Below are 14,496 nucleotides of genomic sequence, written 5' to 3' on the forward strand. Positions count from 1 at the left end.
AACAATAAAATAAAATTTTTAAAAAAGAGAAAAATTTTGAGTGAAATTCCCCAGATTTTAAGGAAAAAAAATTAAATTAGGGAAAAATTTTTGAGGAAAAAATCGTGGATTTTAGGGGAAAAAATAAAATAAAAATGGAAAATTTTTGAGGAAAATTCACCAAAATTTAGGATAAAAATGAGCTTAAAAAGTCGATTTTTTAAAAATAAAATTCCCTGGATTTTAGGAAAAAAACAAATAAAAAATTGATATTTTTGCAGTAAAATACCTGCTCCTTTAGAAAAAAAAAATAAAAATATTTTTAATTTTAAAATATCTATTTTTAATTTAAAAAATAATAAATAAAAACACACACAACCATTTTATCTTCAAAATCTTTATTTCTGAAACATTCATTTTCTAAAATATTCTACTTCCAAATTTTTTTGTACATTTATTTATTATTTTACATTTATTTTAAAATATTTTTCATTTATTTTTCCTTTTTAAATTTTTTTTTACGTTTTTATTTTTATTTTTAAATATTTTTATTTAAAATTTTTTTTCACATATTTATTTTTCTATTCCCAGCCCCGCCCCCTTTTTAAAACTTTAATTAACTCATTAATTAACACAAAAAAAATCTAAAATGGGCGGAGCCGGCTCCGCTAATGACGTCATCACAGGGGGCGGAGCTTTCTTAAAGGTGCCACGCCCACTTAAGGGGCGTGGCTTAAAGAGGCCACACCCATTTAGGGGGCGTGGCTTAATTAAAGGCACTGTACCGCATTATGGGCGTGGCTTAGAGGCCACACCCCTTTAGGGGGCGTGGCTTAATTAAAGAAGCCACACCCATTTTAGGGGCGTGGCTTTCTTAAAGGGACCACGCCCCAATTTTTAAAATTTTTATTATTTTAATTTTTTTTTTTTAGGGGTGGGGCTTGAGGGGCTCCTGGGTGGGGGAGGGGCAATCGCTGGCCACGCCCCCTCCGGGGTAAACGACCAATAGGAGGCGCTGCCCGAATTTCGTCGCGGCGGCTGCGGGAAAAAATCGAAATAAATTAATTAAATTTTAAATAAATTAATTAAAATGGATATTTAATTAATTAGGATTGATTTAAATTAATTAATTTGTCAGGTTTTTTTCATAAATTTTTTTCCCAAATTTTTCCCCAAAATTTTTTCCCAAAATTTCCAAAAATTTCCTCAAAATTTTCCCTAAAATTTCTTAATTTTTTCCCCAAAATCTCCCCAAAATTTCTGATTTTTTTCCCCAAAATTTCTGATTTTTTCCCCCAAAATTTCTGATTTTTTTCCCTAAAATTTCTGATTTTTTCCCCCAAAATTTCTGATATTTTTCCCCAAAATTTCTGATTTTTTTGCCTGAAATGTCCCAAAAATTTCTGAAAATTTCCCTAAAATTTTACTCAAAATTTCTCAATTTCCCCCAAAATCTCACCAAAATTTTCCCTAAATTTCCCCAAAAATTTTCTTAAATTTTTCCTAAAATTTCCCCATTTCCCCCAAAAATTCTCCCCAATTTTTCTTTTTTCCTGCAAATTTTCTCATTTTTTCCCTGAAATTTCCCCCAAATTCTTCGTGAAATTCCTCAAATTTTCCCCAAAATTTCCTCAATTTTCCCTCAAATTTTTATCCCAGTTTAACCACTTCAATCCCATTTTTAACCTCCTAAATTCCATTTTTAACCCCTTAAATCAATTTTTAACCCTTTAAATTCAATTTTTAATCGGTTTTTAACCCCTTAAATCCCAATTTTAACCCTTTAAACCCCATTTTAATCCCATTTTTAACCCTTTAAACCCCATTTTAACCCAATTTTAACCCCTCAAACTCCATTTTTTTTCCTCTTTAACCCCCCAAAATCCCTCTCAATTTTTTCCCAGCCCCCCCAAATTTCCCAGAATTCCTCACCCATGGCTCTCTGGATCCCAGGAGGGCGGGGCCCCCCCCTGACACACAGCAGGTACACCGGGGCCCCGGTGGCCATGATGGCCAGGCCGATACCGCACACCAGGGGCTCGGACCAGGCCGAGAAGAGCAGCAGGGCCCCCCAGAAAATCAGATAAACCACGGGGTACAGCAGGTTCACCTGGGGGGAAAGGGTTAAAATGGGATTTGAGAGGTTAAAAATGGGATTAAAATGGGATTTAAAGGGTTAAAAATGGGAAAAAAATGGGATTTAAGGGGTTAAAAATGGGATTAAAATGGGGTTTAAGGGGTTAAAAATCAGATAAACCACGGGGTACAGCAGGTTCACCTGGGGGGGAAAGGGTTAAAGTGGGGTTTAAAGGGGAAAAAATGGGAAAAAAATGGGATTTAAGGGGTTAAAATGGGGTTAAAATGGGGTTAAAATGGGATTAAAGGGGTTAAAAATGGGGTTTAAAGGGTTAAAAATGGGGTTAAAATGGGGTTTAAGGGGTTAAAAATCAGATAAACCACGGGGTACAGCAGGTTCACCTGGGAGGGAAAGGGTTAAAGTGGGATTTAAAGGGTTAAAATGGGATTAAAATGGGAATTAAAGGATTAAATATGGGGTTTAAAGGGTTAAAAATGGGGTTTAAGGGGTTAAAAATCAGATAAACCACGGGGTACAGCAGGTTCACCTGGGGGGGAAAGGGTTAATGTGGGGTTTAAAGAGTTAAAAATGGGAAAAAAACGGGGTTTAAAGAGTTAAAAACGGGATTAAAATGGGGTTTAAAGGGTTAAAAATGGGGTTTAAAGGGTTAAAAATGGGGTTAAAATGGGATTTAAAGGACTAAATATGGGGTTTAAAGGGTTAAAATGGGATTTAAGGGGTTAAAAATGGGATTTAAAGAGTTAAAAATGGGATTAAAATGGCATTTAAAGGGTTAAAATGGGATTTAAAGAGTTAAAAATGGGATTAAAATGCGATTTAAGAGGTTAAAATGGGATTTAAGGAGTTAAAATGGAATTAAAGAGTTAAAAATGGGATTAAAATGGGGCTTAAGCGGTTAAAATGGGAAATTTTTTTAGGGGAGTTTTAAGATATTTTTTAAGGAAATTTTACGAGATTTTTTGGGGATTTTTGGAGAATCTGTTCAGGGATATTTTGTGGCATTTTTGGAGAATTTTTAAAATGCAATTTTTGGGGGAATTTGAGGGATTTTAAAAGGGATGTTTGGGGATTTTTAGGGATTTTTTAAAGCGATTTTGGGGGAATTTTTTGGGATTTTTTTGGGGTATTTTCTGAGATTTTTGGAGGTTTTGTTTTGGGAGTTTTGAGGGGATTTTTAAAGGGATTTTGGGGAGATTTTTGGGGGGCTCTTTAAAGGATTTTTATTTTTATTTTTGGTGGGATTTTTGGTGTTTTTTTTTTTATTTTTTGGGGGGATTTTAGGGGATTTTTGGTAGATTTTGGGTTTTTTTTAAAAGGGATTTTTGGGGATTTTTTGGGGCAGTTTTTGGGGGATTTTTAAGGGATTTTGGAGGATTTTGAGACAAAACGGGGGCGTGGCTTCTGACAGGAAGTGGCGCCATTTTGGAAAGGTAGTGCCACCATTTCAGACAGGCAGCGGCGCCACACTAGACAGGAAGTGCTGCCATTTCAGAAATGAAGTGGTGCAATTTCAGACAGGAAGCGCCTCCATTTTACACAGGAAGTGCCACCATTTTGGACAGGAAGTGGCTCCACATTAGACAGGAAGTGCCACCTTTTTGGACAGGAAGTGACGCCATTTTAGATCAGATGTCGTTCCACGTTAGACAGGAAGTGCCGCCATTTTAGACTTGATGTGGCGCCATTTGAGACAGGAAGTGGCGCCATTTTGGACAGAAAGTGGCGCCATTTTACACAGGATGTAGCGCTATTTTTGACAGGAAGTGGCACCACGTTAGACAGGAAGTGGCCTCACATTAGACAGAAAGTGCCACCATTTTAGAGATGAAGTGACACCCCATTAGAGAGGAAGTGCCACCATTTTAGACAGGAAGCGGCGCCATTTTGGACAGGAAGTGGCGCCATTTAAGAAATGAAGTGCTGCCATGTTACACAGGAAGCACTGCCATTTTATACAGGAAGTGCCGCCATTTTGGACAGGAAGTGACTCCATTTTAGACAGAAAGTGCCGCCATTTCCCATAGGAAGTGGCGCCATTTTGGACAGGAAGTGCTGCCATGTTATGCAGGAAGTGCCACCATTTTACACGTGAAGCAGCACCATTTTGGACAGAAAGCAGTGCTATTTCAGACAGGAAGTGCTGCCATCTTGGACAGGAAGTGACTCAATTTTAGACAGAAAGCGTCACCATTTCACAGAGAAAGTGGTGCCATTTTGGACAGGAAGTGCCACAATCTTAGACAGGAAGTGCCACCATTTTACACGCGAAACAGCACCATTTTGGACAGAAAGCGGTGCCATTTTAGACACGAAGTGCAGCCATCTTGGACAGGAAGTGCCACCATTTTAGAACACCTGTGGCGCCATTTTGGACAGGAAGTGCTGCCATGTTGGACAGGAAGTGCCGCCATTTTACACGTGAAGCGCCACCACTTTGGACAGAAAGCAGCGCTATTTCAGACAGGAAGTGCCACCATTTTTCACAGGAAGTGACTCCATTTTAGACAGAAAGTGCCGCCATTTCACAGAGGAAGTGGCACCATTTTGGACAGGAAGTGGCTCCACATTAGACAGGAAGTGCCACCATTTCAGAACGGCTGTGGTGCCATTTTGGACAGGATGTGGCTCCATATTAGACAGGAAGTACCACCATTTTACACGTGAAGTGGCACCATTTTGGACAGAAAGCGGCGCTATTTTAGACAGGAAGTGGCGCCATTTCACAGAGGAAGTGGCACCATTTTGGACAGGAAGTGGCTCCACATTAGACAAGAAGTGCCGCCATTTTAGACAGGATGTGGCACCACATTAGACAAGAAGTGCTGCCATTTTGGACAGAAAGTGGCGCCATTTTACACGGGATGTAGCGCTATTTTTGACAGGAAGTGGCGCCACATTTGACAGGAAGTGACCTCACATTAGACAGAAAATGCCACCATTTTAGCGATGAAGTGGCACCATTTTGGACAGGAAGTGGTGCCATTTTACACAGGAAACGTCGCCATTTTACACAGGAAGTGCCGCCATTTTAGACCAGATGTGGCTCCACATTAGACTGAAATTGGCGCCATTTTACACAGGAAACGCCACCATTTTGGACAGGAAGTGGCTCCACATTAGACAGGAAGTGCCACCATTTCAGAACGGCTGTGGCGCCATTTTGGACAGGAAATGGCACCATTTTAGACAGGAAGTGCCACCATTTTACACGCAAAGCGGCACCATTTTGGACAGAAAGCGGCGTTACTTTAGACAGGAAGTGCCACCATCTTGGACAGGAAGTGGCACCATTTTGGACAGGAAGTGCCGCCATTTCACAGAGGAAGAGGCACCATTTTGGACAGGAAGTGGCTCCACATTAGACAGGAAGTGCCACCATTTTAGAATGGCTGTGGTGTCATTTTAGACAGGAAGTGCCACCATTTTACATGTGAAGCGGCACCATTTTAGACAGAAAACGGCGCTATTTCAGACAGGAAGTGGTGCCATTTTAGACAAGAAATGACTCCATTTTAGACAGAAAATGCCTCCATTTCACAGAGAAAGTGGCGCCAGTTTGGAAAGGAAGTTGCTCCATATTAGACAGGAAGTGCCACCATTTCAGAACGGCTGTGGTGCCATTTTGGACAAGAAGTGGCGCCATTTTAGACAGGAAGTGCTGCCATGTTGGACAGGAAGTGCCGCCATTTTACACGTGAAGCGCCACCATTTTGGACAGAAAGCAGCACTATTTTAGACAGGAAGTGGCACCATTTTGGACAGGAAGTGGCACCATTTTGGACAGGAAGTGCCATCATTTTAGAACAGCTGTGGTGCCATTTTAGACAAGAAGTGCTGCCATCTTGGTCAGGAAGTGGCGCCATTTTAGACAGAAAGTGGCGCCATTTTATACAGGAAGCAGCGCCATTTTGGACAGGAAGTGCCACCATTTCACACATGAAGCGCCACCATTTTAGAGTGGCTGTGGTGCCATTTTAGACAGGAAGTGCCGCCATCTTGGACAGGAAGTGCCACCATTTTAAACAGGAAGTGGGCTCCGTTCAAGGCCGGAAGTGGGCGTGGCTCACCTTGATGGGGCGGGGCAGCTCGGGCTCCCTCCAGCGCAGCAGCAGCAGCCCGGCCACGGTGACGCCGTACCAGAGGTAATTAACGAACCCCACGTAATTGATCAGGGTGTAAATGTCGCCGGTCACCAGCATCAGCAGCGTGGACACGCACTGGGAGGGGGGAGGGGAGGAAAAAAAAACAAATTCCCCCAAAATTCCCAAAAATTCACAATTTTTTCCCAAATTTTTTCCCAATTTTCCCTGATTTTTTATCATTTTTTCTCCATTTTTAACCCAATTTTGGGAGCATTTTAAAGCCTTTTAAAATTCTTTTTTAAGCCTTTTTTTCTCCCATATTTGACCCATTTTAAACCAATATTTAAACTATTTTAAACCCACATTTTTAATCCATTTTTCACTCATTTTTTAACCCAAATTTCCCACCTGTTTTTAATCTTTTCTTCGCCATTTTTCACCCAATTTTCACCCAAATTTTCCCCATTTTTTTGCCCATTCTTTACCCAAAATCCCCTGAATTTTCCCCATTTCTGGGGTCATTTTTAATCCTTGCTTCCCCATATTTTGCTCCTTTTCTTGCCCATTTTTTTCCCATTTTCCCCCCAAATTTCCCCACATTTTTTTCAATTTTTTCCCCAAAATCCTCTAAATTTCCCCCATTTTTAACCCATTTTACTCCCCATTTTTAACCCTTTCTTTCCCATTTTTCACCCATTTTTTACCTTTTTTTTCCCCCATTTTCCCCCATTTTTCCCCCAAATTTCCCCATATTTTTTTCCATTTTTTTTCCCCAAAATTCTCTAAATTTCCCCCATTTTTAACCCATTTTACTCCCAATTTTTAACCCTTTCTTTCCCACTTTTCACCCATTTTTCACCTTTTTTTTCCCAATTTTTGCCCATTTTCCCCCCAATTTTCCCCACTTTTTTTTCCATATTTTTGCCCAAAATCCCCTAAATTTCCCCCATTTTTAACCCATTTTACTCCCCATTTTTAACCCTTTCTTCCCCACTTTCCACCCATATTTAACCCTTTTTTCCCCACATTTTACCCATTTTTTCACCCATTTTTCCCCACAATTTTCCTCATTTTTCCCCCCATTTTTCCCCAAAATCCCCTGAATTTTCCCCATTTTTAACCCATTTTAGTCCCAATTTTTACCCTTTTTTCTCCATTTTTTCACCCATTTTTCACCTTTTTTTTCCCAATTTTTGCCCATTTTCCACCCGATTTTCCCCACATTTTTTTCAATTTTTTTGCCCAAAATCCTCTAAATTTCCCCCATTTTTAACCCATTTTATTCCCCATTTTTAACCCTTTCTTCCCCACTTCCCACCCCTTTTTTACTCATTTTTCCCCATATTTTTTCCATTTTTTTCCCCAAAATCCTCTGAATTTTCCTCACTTTTAACCCACTTTACTCCCAATTTTTAACCTTTTTTTTCCCAATTTTTGCCCATTTTCCACCCAATTTTCTCCATATTTTTTCTCCATTTTTTCCCCAAAATCCTCTAAATTTCCCCCATTTTTAACCCATTTTACTCCCAATTTTTAACCCTTTATTTCCCATTTTTTCACCCATTTTTCACCCATTTTTTCCCAATTTTTGCCCATTTTCCCCCCAATTTTCCCCACATTTTTTTCAATTTTTTTTCCCCGAAAATTCTCTAAATTTCCCCCATTCTTAACCCACTTTACTCCCCATTTTTAACCCTTTCTTTCCCATTTTTCCACCCATTTTTCACCTTTTTTTTCCCAATTTTCCCCGTATTTTTTTCCTTTATTTTTGCCCAAAATCCCCTGAATTTCCCCCATTTTTAACCCATTTTAGTCCCAATTTTTAACCCTTTCTTCCCCACTTTCCACCCATTTTTTACTCATTTTTCCCCCAAATTTCCCCACATTTTTTTCAATTTTTTTGCCCAAAATCCCCTGAATTTCCCCCATTTTTAACCCATTTTACTCCCCATTTTTAACCCTTTCTTTCCCACTTCTCACCCATTTTTTACTCATTTTTTCCCCAAATTTCTCCATATTATTTTCCATTTTTTTCCCCAAAATTCTCTGAATTTCCCCCATTTTTAACCCATTTTACTCCCAATTTTTAACCCTTTATTTCCCATTTTTCCACCCATTTTTCACCTTTTTTTTCCCAATTTTCCCCCATTTTCCCCCCAATTTTCCCCATATTTTTTTCCATTTTTTTGCCCAAAATCCCCTGAATTTCCCCCATTTTTAATCCATTTTCCACCCACTTTTTATTGATTTCTCACCCATTTTTAACCTTTTCTTCCCCTTTTTTCACCCATTTTTTCCCCAATTTTTTCCCATTTCCCTTCATTTTTCACCCAAATTTCCCTCATTTTTCTCCATATTTTTTCCTGGTTTTTTTCCTCAAAATCCCCTGAATTTTCCCCATTTCTCATCCATTTTTAACCCTTTCTTCCCCATATTTTGCTCATTTTTTGCCTATTTTTTCCCATTTTTCACCCGTTTTTCCCCCAAATTTCCCCACATTTTTTTCAATTTTTTTGCCCAAAATCCCCTGAATTTTCCCTATTTTACTCCTCATTTTTAACCCTTTCTTCCCCACTTTCCACCCATTTTTTCCCATCTTTTACTCATTTTTCACCCATTTTTCCCCAATTTTTTCCCATTCTTTACTCATTTTTTCTCCAATTTTCCCCATTTTTTCCCCAAATTTCCCCAATTTCCCCCCAAATTTTCCCCCCAAATTTTCCCAAGATGGCCGCTCCCGCCCCCGTGTCCCCTCTCACGGTGACGAGCAGGGCGGGGACGGGCGTGTGGCGCCGCAGGTGGATCATGGCCAGCAGCGCCGGCAGGTGCCCCTCCCGCGCGCCCGCGTAGAACAGCCTGGGGGCGGGGCCATGATGGCATGGTGGGCGTGGTCACATCGTGGTGGGCGTGGTCACGTCGTGGTGGGCGTGGTCATGGTGTCATGGGGTGGTGATGTCATGGTGGGCGTGGTCACAATGTTATCGAGCATTGTGATGTCATGGTGGGCGTGGTTACATAATGGTGGGTGTGGTCACGTCATGGTGGGCGTGGTCACATCATGGTGGGTGTGGTCACATCATGGTGGGTGTGGTCACATCATGGTGGGTGTGGTCACATCATGGTGGGCGTAATTATGTCATGGTGGGCGTGGTCACGTCATGGTGGGCGTGGTCAGGTAGTTGTGGGTGTGGTCACATCATGGTGGGTGTGGTCAGGTAGTTGTGGGCGTGGTCACGTCATGGTGGGTGTGGTTATGTCATGGTGGGCATGATCACGTCATGGTGGGCGTGGTTATGTCATGGTGGGTGTGGTCGCGTCATGGTGGGTGTGGTTATGTCATGGTGGGCATGGCCACGTTGTAGTGGGCGTGGTTATGTTATGGTGGGTGTGGTTACATCATGGTGGGTGTGGTCACATCATGGTGGGTGTGGTCACATCATGGTGGGTGTGGTCACGTCATGGTGGGCGTAGTTATGTCATGGTGGGCGTGGTCATGGTGTCATGGGGTGGTGATGTCATGGTGGGGTGTGGTCATGATGTTATCCAGCATTGTGATGTCATGGTGGGCATGGTCACATAATGGTGGGCGTGGTCATGGCATGGCGGGCGTGGCAACGTAATGGCGGGTGTGGTCATGTCATGGTGGGCGTGGTCACGTCATGGTGGGCGTGGTCAGGTAGTTGTGGGTGTGGTCACATCATGGCGGGTGTGGTCATGTCGTGGTGGGTGTGTTCATGTCATGGTGGGTGTGGTTACATCATGGCGGGTGTGGTTAAATCATGGTGGGTGTGGCCATGTCATGGTGGGCGTGGTCACGTCATGGTGGGCGTGATCACAACATGGTGGGTGTGGTCACATCGTGGTGGGTGTGGTCACGTCATGGTGGGTGTGGTCATGTAGTTGTGGGCGTGGTCACATCATGGTGGGCGTGGTCACGATGTTATAGAGCATTGTGATGTCATGGTGGGCGTGGTCATGTCATGATGGGCGTGGTTACGTCATGGTGGGTGTGGTCATGTCATGGTGGGTGTGGCAACACAATGGTGGGCGTGGCCACATTGTGGTGGGCGTGGTTATGTTATGGTGGGCGTGGTCACATAGTTGTGGGCGTGGTCATGTCATGGTGGGCGTGGTCACGTCATGGTGGGCGTGGCGATGATGTAACCAAGGCGGTGGCGTCATGGCGGGCGCGGCGATGACGTCATCGAGCGTTGATAATGCACGGTGGGCGTGGCCACGGCGATGTCATGGAGGGAAATGAGACGGAAATGAGAAAATGTTGGGGGGAATTTGGGGAAAAATTTGGGGATTTTGGGGGAGGAAATGGAGAATTTGGGGAATTTTGGGGGAAATTTGGGGGATTTTGGGGAAAAATTTGATGATTTTGGGGGGAAAATGGTAAAAATTTGCTAAAAAGAGTTTTAAAAATCGGAAAAAAAATTCTAAAAAATGCTCAAAAAATCAATAAAAATTTGTAAAAATTTGATAAAATAATGATAAAAAATTGGGAAAAAGCTCTTAAAAATAGGCCAAAAAATGGAAAAAAATTCGTTAAAAATTGGGAAAAAATAGTTACAAAATGGTAAAAAAAATCAGTAAAAAGCTGTTTAAAAATTCACAAAAAATTGTCAAAAAATGGTAAAAAATTATGAAAAAATGTTTAAAAATGGGGAAAAATGGGGAAAAATAGTTTCAAAAAATAGTAAAAGGAATCAGCAAAAAATTGCTTATAAATTCATTAAAAACTGATAAAAAATGCTACAAAATTAGGAAAAAAGTGACTATAAATTTAAAAAAATTAAGAAAAAATAATTTTTAAAATGTCCAGTAAGAAGAAAATAAAAATCAGTAAAAGATCAGTAAAAAATGGGGGAAAAATGAGAAAAACGGGAAAAAAATGGAAAAAATTTGGTAAAAATTTGTAAAAAATTGATAAAAAATGGGAAAAGATGGTAAAAATTGGGAAAAAATAGTTTAAAAAATGGTAAAAGAAAAGGAAAAAAGAGTTTAAGAAGCAGAGAAAAATTGGAAGAAAAATTAGCACAAAAAAAATTTGTAATAAATTTGTAAAAAACTGGTAAAAATTTGGCAAAAAAATTTTGAAAAATGGTAAAATATTGGGAAAAAATAGTTTAAAAATTTAAAACAAAAATGCAAAAAAAATGATTAAAAATGGAAAAAAATTGGGTAAAATGATACAAAATTAGCCAAAAAAATGGAACAAAATTCATTAAAAATTGTCAAAAATTCATTAAAAATAGTAAAAAATTGGGAAAAAAGTGTTGAAAAACTGGTAGAAATCAGGAAAAAATAATTTAGAAAATGAAAAAAAACTTGAAAAAAATTGGTAAAAAATCAGAAAAAAATTGATAAAAAATTGGCTAAAAATGGAAAAAAAATTGGTAAAAAATTGTAAAAAATCACGGAAAAATGGGGAAAAATCAGGAAAATTTGGGGAAAATTTGGGGAAATTTTAGGAAATTTTAGGAATTTTGGTTTTTTTGGGTGTTTTTTACCTGGAGCAGGTGAAGAGGGAGCCGTTGACGCCGCCGAAGGTGGAGAGAGCGACGGCGAACGGCATCACCCAGGCCAGGGGGCCCAGAACCTTCTCCCCGAAAGTCTGAGGGGAAAAAATAAAATAAAAATATTTTAAAAATAAAAATAAAATAAAAAAAATCCCAAAATGTGAAATCACCACAAAAATCCCCCCAAGTTTAAGCAAAATCTCTGAGTTTTGAGACAAAAATTCCTGTGAAATTTGGATTTTTTAGGAGGAAAATTCAGATTTTTCTAGAAATTTCCATGACTTTCCCAATTTTTTTTGAAGTTTTCCAGGAATTTTCCCCAATTTTCACAAATTTTTCTCATTTTTCTCAAAATTTTGTTTTTCATGAAGTTTCTTCAAATTTCCACCCAAAGAATTCTGAATTCCCACTGAAAAATCCCAAAAAAATCCCAAAAAATCCCCAAATTACCATCCCAAAAATCCCAAAAATTCCACCCAAAAAATCACCAAAAAATCCCCAAAAATCCCTCAAAAAATCTCAAAAAAATCCCCAATAAATTACCCAAAAATCCCCCAAAAATCCCCTAAAAATCCCAAATTTCCACCCCAAAAACCTTGAAAAAATCCCAAAAAATCCCTAAAAAATCCCAATGCATCCCAAAAAAAACCCCAAAAAATCACAGAAAAATCCCCAAAATCCCTTTAAAAAATCCCCAAAAAATTACCCTAAAATCCAAAAAAAATCCCCAAATTTCCATTCAATAAATCCAAAAAAATCTCTAAAAAAATTACGCCAAAATCCTAAAAAAATACCAAAAAATCCCCAAAAATCTTTTAAAAAATCCAACAAAATCTGCCAAAAAAATCCCAATAAATTACCCAAAAAATCCCCAAAAAATCCACAATAAATCCCCAAAAAAACCCCAAAAAATCACCAAAAAATGCAAAAAAATTCTCAAAGAATCCCCCAAAAAATCACAAAAATATCACAAAAAAATTACTAAAAAATTTAAAAAATCTCAACAAAAATCCTAAAAAAATCCCCCCAAAAAAACCAAAAAAATCTCCCCAAAAATCCCAAAAAACCTCTAAAAAAATCCCAAGAAAATCTCCCAAAAAAATCCTAAAAAATCCCCCAAAAATTCACAAAAAAACCCAAAAAAAATCACTAAAAAATTCCTAAAAAATGCCCTCAAAATCCCCCCAAAAATTCCAAAATTTCACTCAAAATAATCACCGAAAAATCACAAAAAAATCCTAAAAACTCCTAAAAAATCCCAAAAAAATCTCAAAAAAATCAGAAAAAAATCCCAAAATTTTTCCACATTTCCACCTAAAAATCCCCAAACTTACACCCCAAAAATTCTCATTTTTGACCCAAAAATCTCAATTTTTCACCCAAAAATTCTCATTTTTCAGCCATTTTTTCGCCCGTTTTCCGCCATTTTTTTCGCCATATTTCACCCAAATTTCACTCAAATTTCACCATTTTTTTTTTTCAAATTTTCCCAAAATTTTTGTTTTTCCCCCCAAACCCTTTTTTACCACGGCCACGGCGTCGCTCTGCAGGATCTCCTGGGGGCTCATGGCCGCCAGGTACGCCACGTTGGCGGCCACGTACAGGAACGTCACCAGGGGGATGGAGATGGAGATGGCCCGGGGCAAATTCCTGAAAAAAAACACAAAAAATACAAAATCGACACCCAAAAATACCGAAATCTAAAATTTCCGACAAAAATTCCAAAATTTCCACACAAAAAACCAAAATTTTCACATAAAAATTTTAATTTTTTGCCATTTTTAAACCATTTTTTACAATTTTTTAGACACTCTTTTTTACAATTTTTTGTCATTTTTTATCAAAATCCAAAATTTTCACCCAAAAATAACAAAATCTAAAATTTCTAACAAAAATTCCAAAATTTCCACCCAAAAATCCAAAATTGTCACACAAAAATTTTAATTTTTTGCCATTTTTAAACCATTTTTTACAATTTTTTAGACACTCTTTTTTACAATTTTTTGTCATTTTTTATCAAAATCCAAAATTTTCACCCAAAAAATCCCAAAATCTAAAATTTCCAACAAAAATTCCAAAATTTCCACCCAAAAATCCAAAATTTTCACACAAAAATTTCAATTTTTTGTCATTTTTTAACCATTTATTGCTATTTTTTAAACTTTTTTTACCATTTTTTTGTCATTTTTTACCAAAATCGAAAAATTTTCACCCAAAAAAACCAAAATCTAAAATTTCCAACAAAAATACCAACATTTCCACCCAAAAATCCAAAATTTTCACAAAAAAATTGTCATTTTTTACCACTTTTTAACCATTTTTTGCTATTTTTAAAAATATTTTTTACCATTTTTTGTCATTTTTTACCCAAATCCAAAATTTTCACCCAAAAAATCCCCAAAATCTAAAATTTCTAACAAAAATACCAAAATTTCCAGCAAAAATTCCAGAATTTTCACACAAAAATTTCAATTTTTTGGCATTTTTTAACCATTTTTTGTTGTTTGTTAAACACTTTTTTAAATAATTTTTTGTCATTTTTTTACCTAAATCTAAAAATTTACACCCAAAAAACCCAAAATCTAAAATTTCCAACAAAAATTCCAAAATTTCCAAACAAAAATCCAAAACTTTCACGTAAAAATTGTGATTTTTTGTCATTTTTTAACCATTTTTTGCTATTTTTTAAACTTTTTTTTCCATTTTTTGGTCATTTTTTATCCAAATCCCAAATTTTCATCCAAAATCCAAAAATTTCCAACAAAAATTCCAAAATTTCCATCCAAAAATCCAAAATTTTCACACAAAAATT

General features: G+C 38.0%; 1 protein-coding gene across 1 annotated transcript in view; it reads right to left on the reverse strand.

Annotated features, from left to right (window-relative positions):
- Positions 1-557: 557 nt before the first annotated feature.
- Positions 558-14,496, reverse strand: part of LOC117009963 (large neutral amino acids transporter small subunit 2-like) — a 14,488-nt gene continuing 549 nt past the window's right edge. The window contains exons 2-7 of the mRNA XM_033084349.1: positions 13,211-13,334; positions 11,676-11,779; positions 8,919-9,015; positions 6,145-6,294; positions 1,912-2,089; positions 558-1,017 (exon numbers count right to left, since the gene is read on the reverse strand). Coding sequence (XP_032940240.1) covers positions 908-1,017; positions 1,912-2,089; positions 6,145-6,294; positions 8,919-9,015; positions 11,676-11,779; positions 13,211-13,334 — 763 coding nt within the window. The 3' untranslated portion in view covers positions 558-907. The remainder of the gene's footprint in view (positions 1,018-1,911; positions 2,090-6,144; positions 6,295-8,918; positions 9,016-11,675; positions 11,780-13,210; positions 13,335-14,496) is intronic.

Source organism: Catharus ustulatus, chromosome 38 (genome assembly GCF_009819885.2).
Source record: "Catharus ustulatus isolate bCatUst1 chromosome 38, bCatUst1.pri.v2, whole genome shotgun sequence".
Taxonomy (NCBI): Eukaryota; Metazoa; Chordata; class Aves; order Passeriformes; family Turdidae; genus Catharus; species Catharus ustulatus.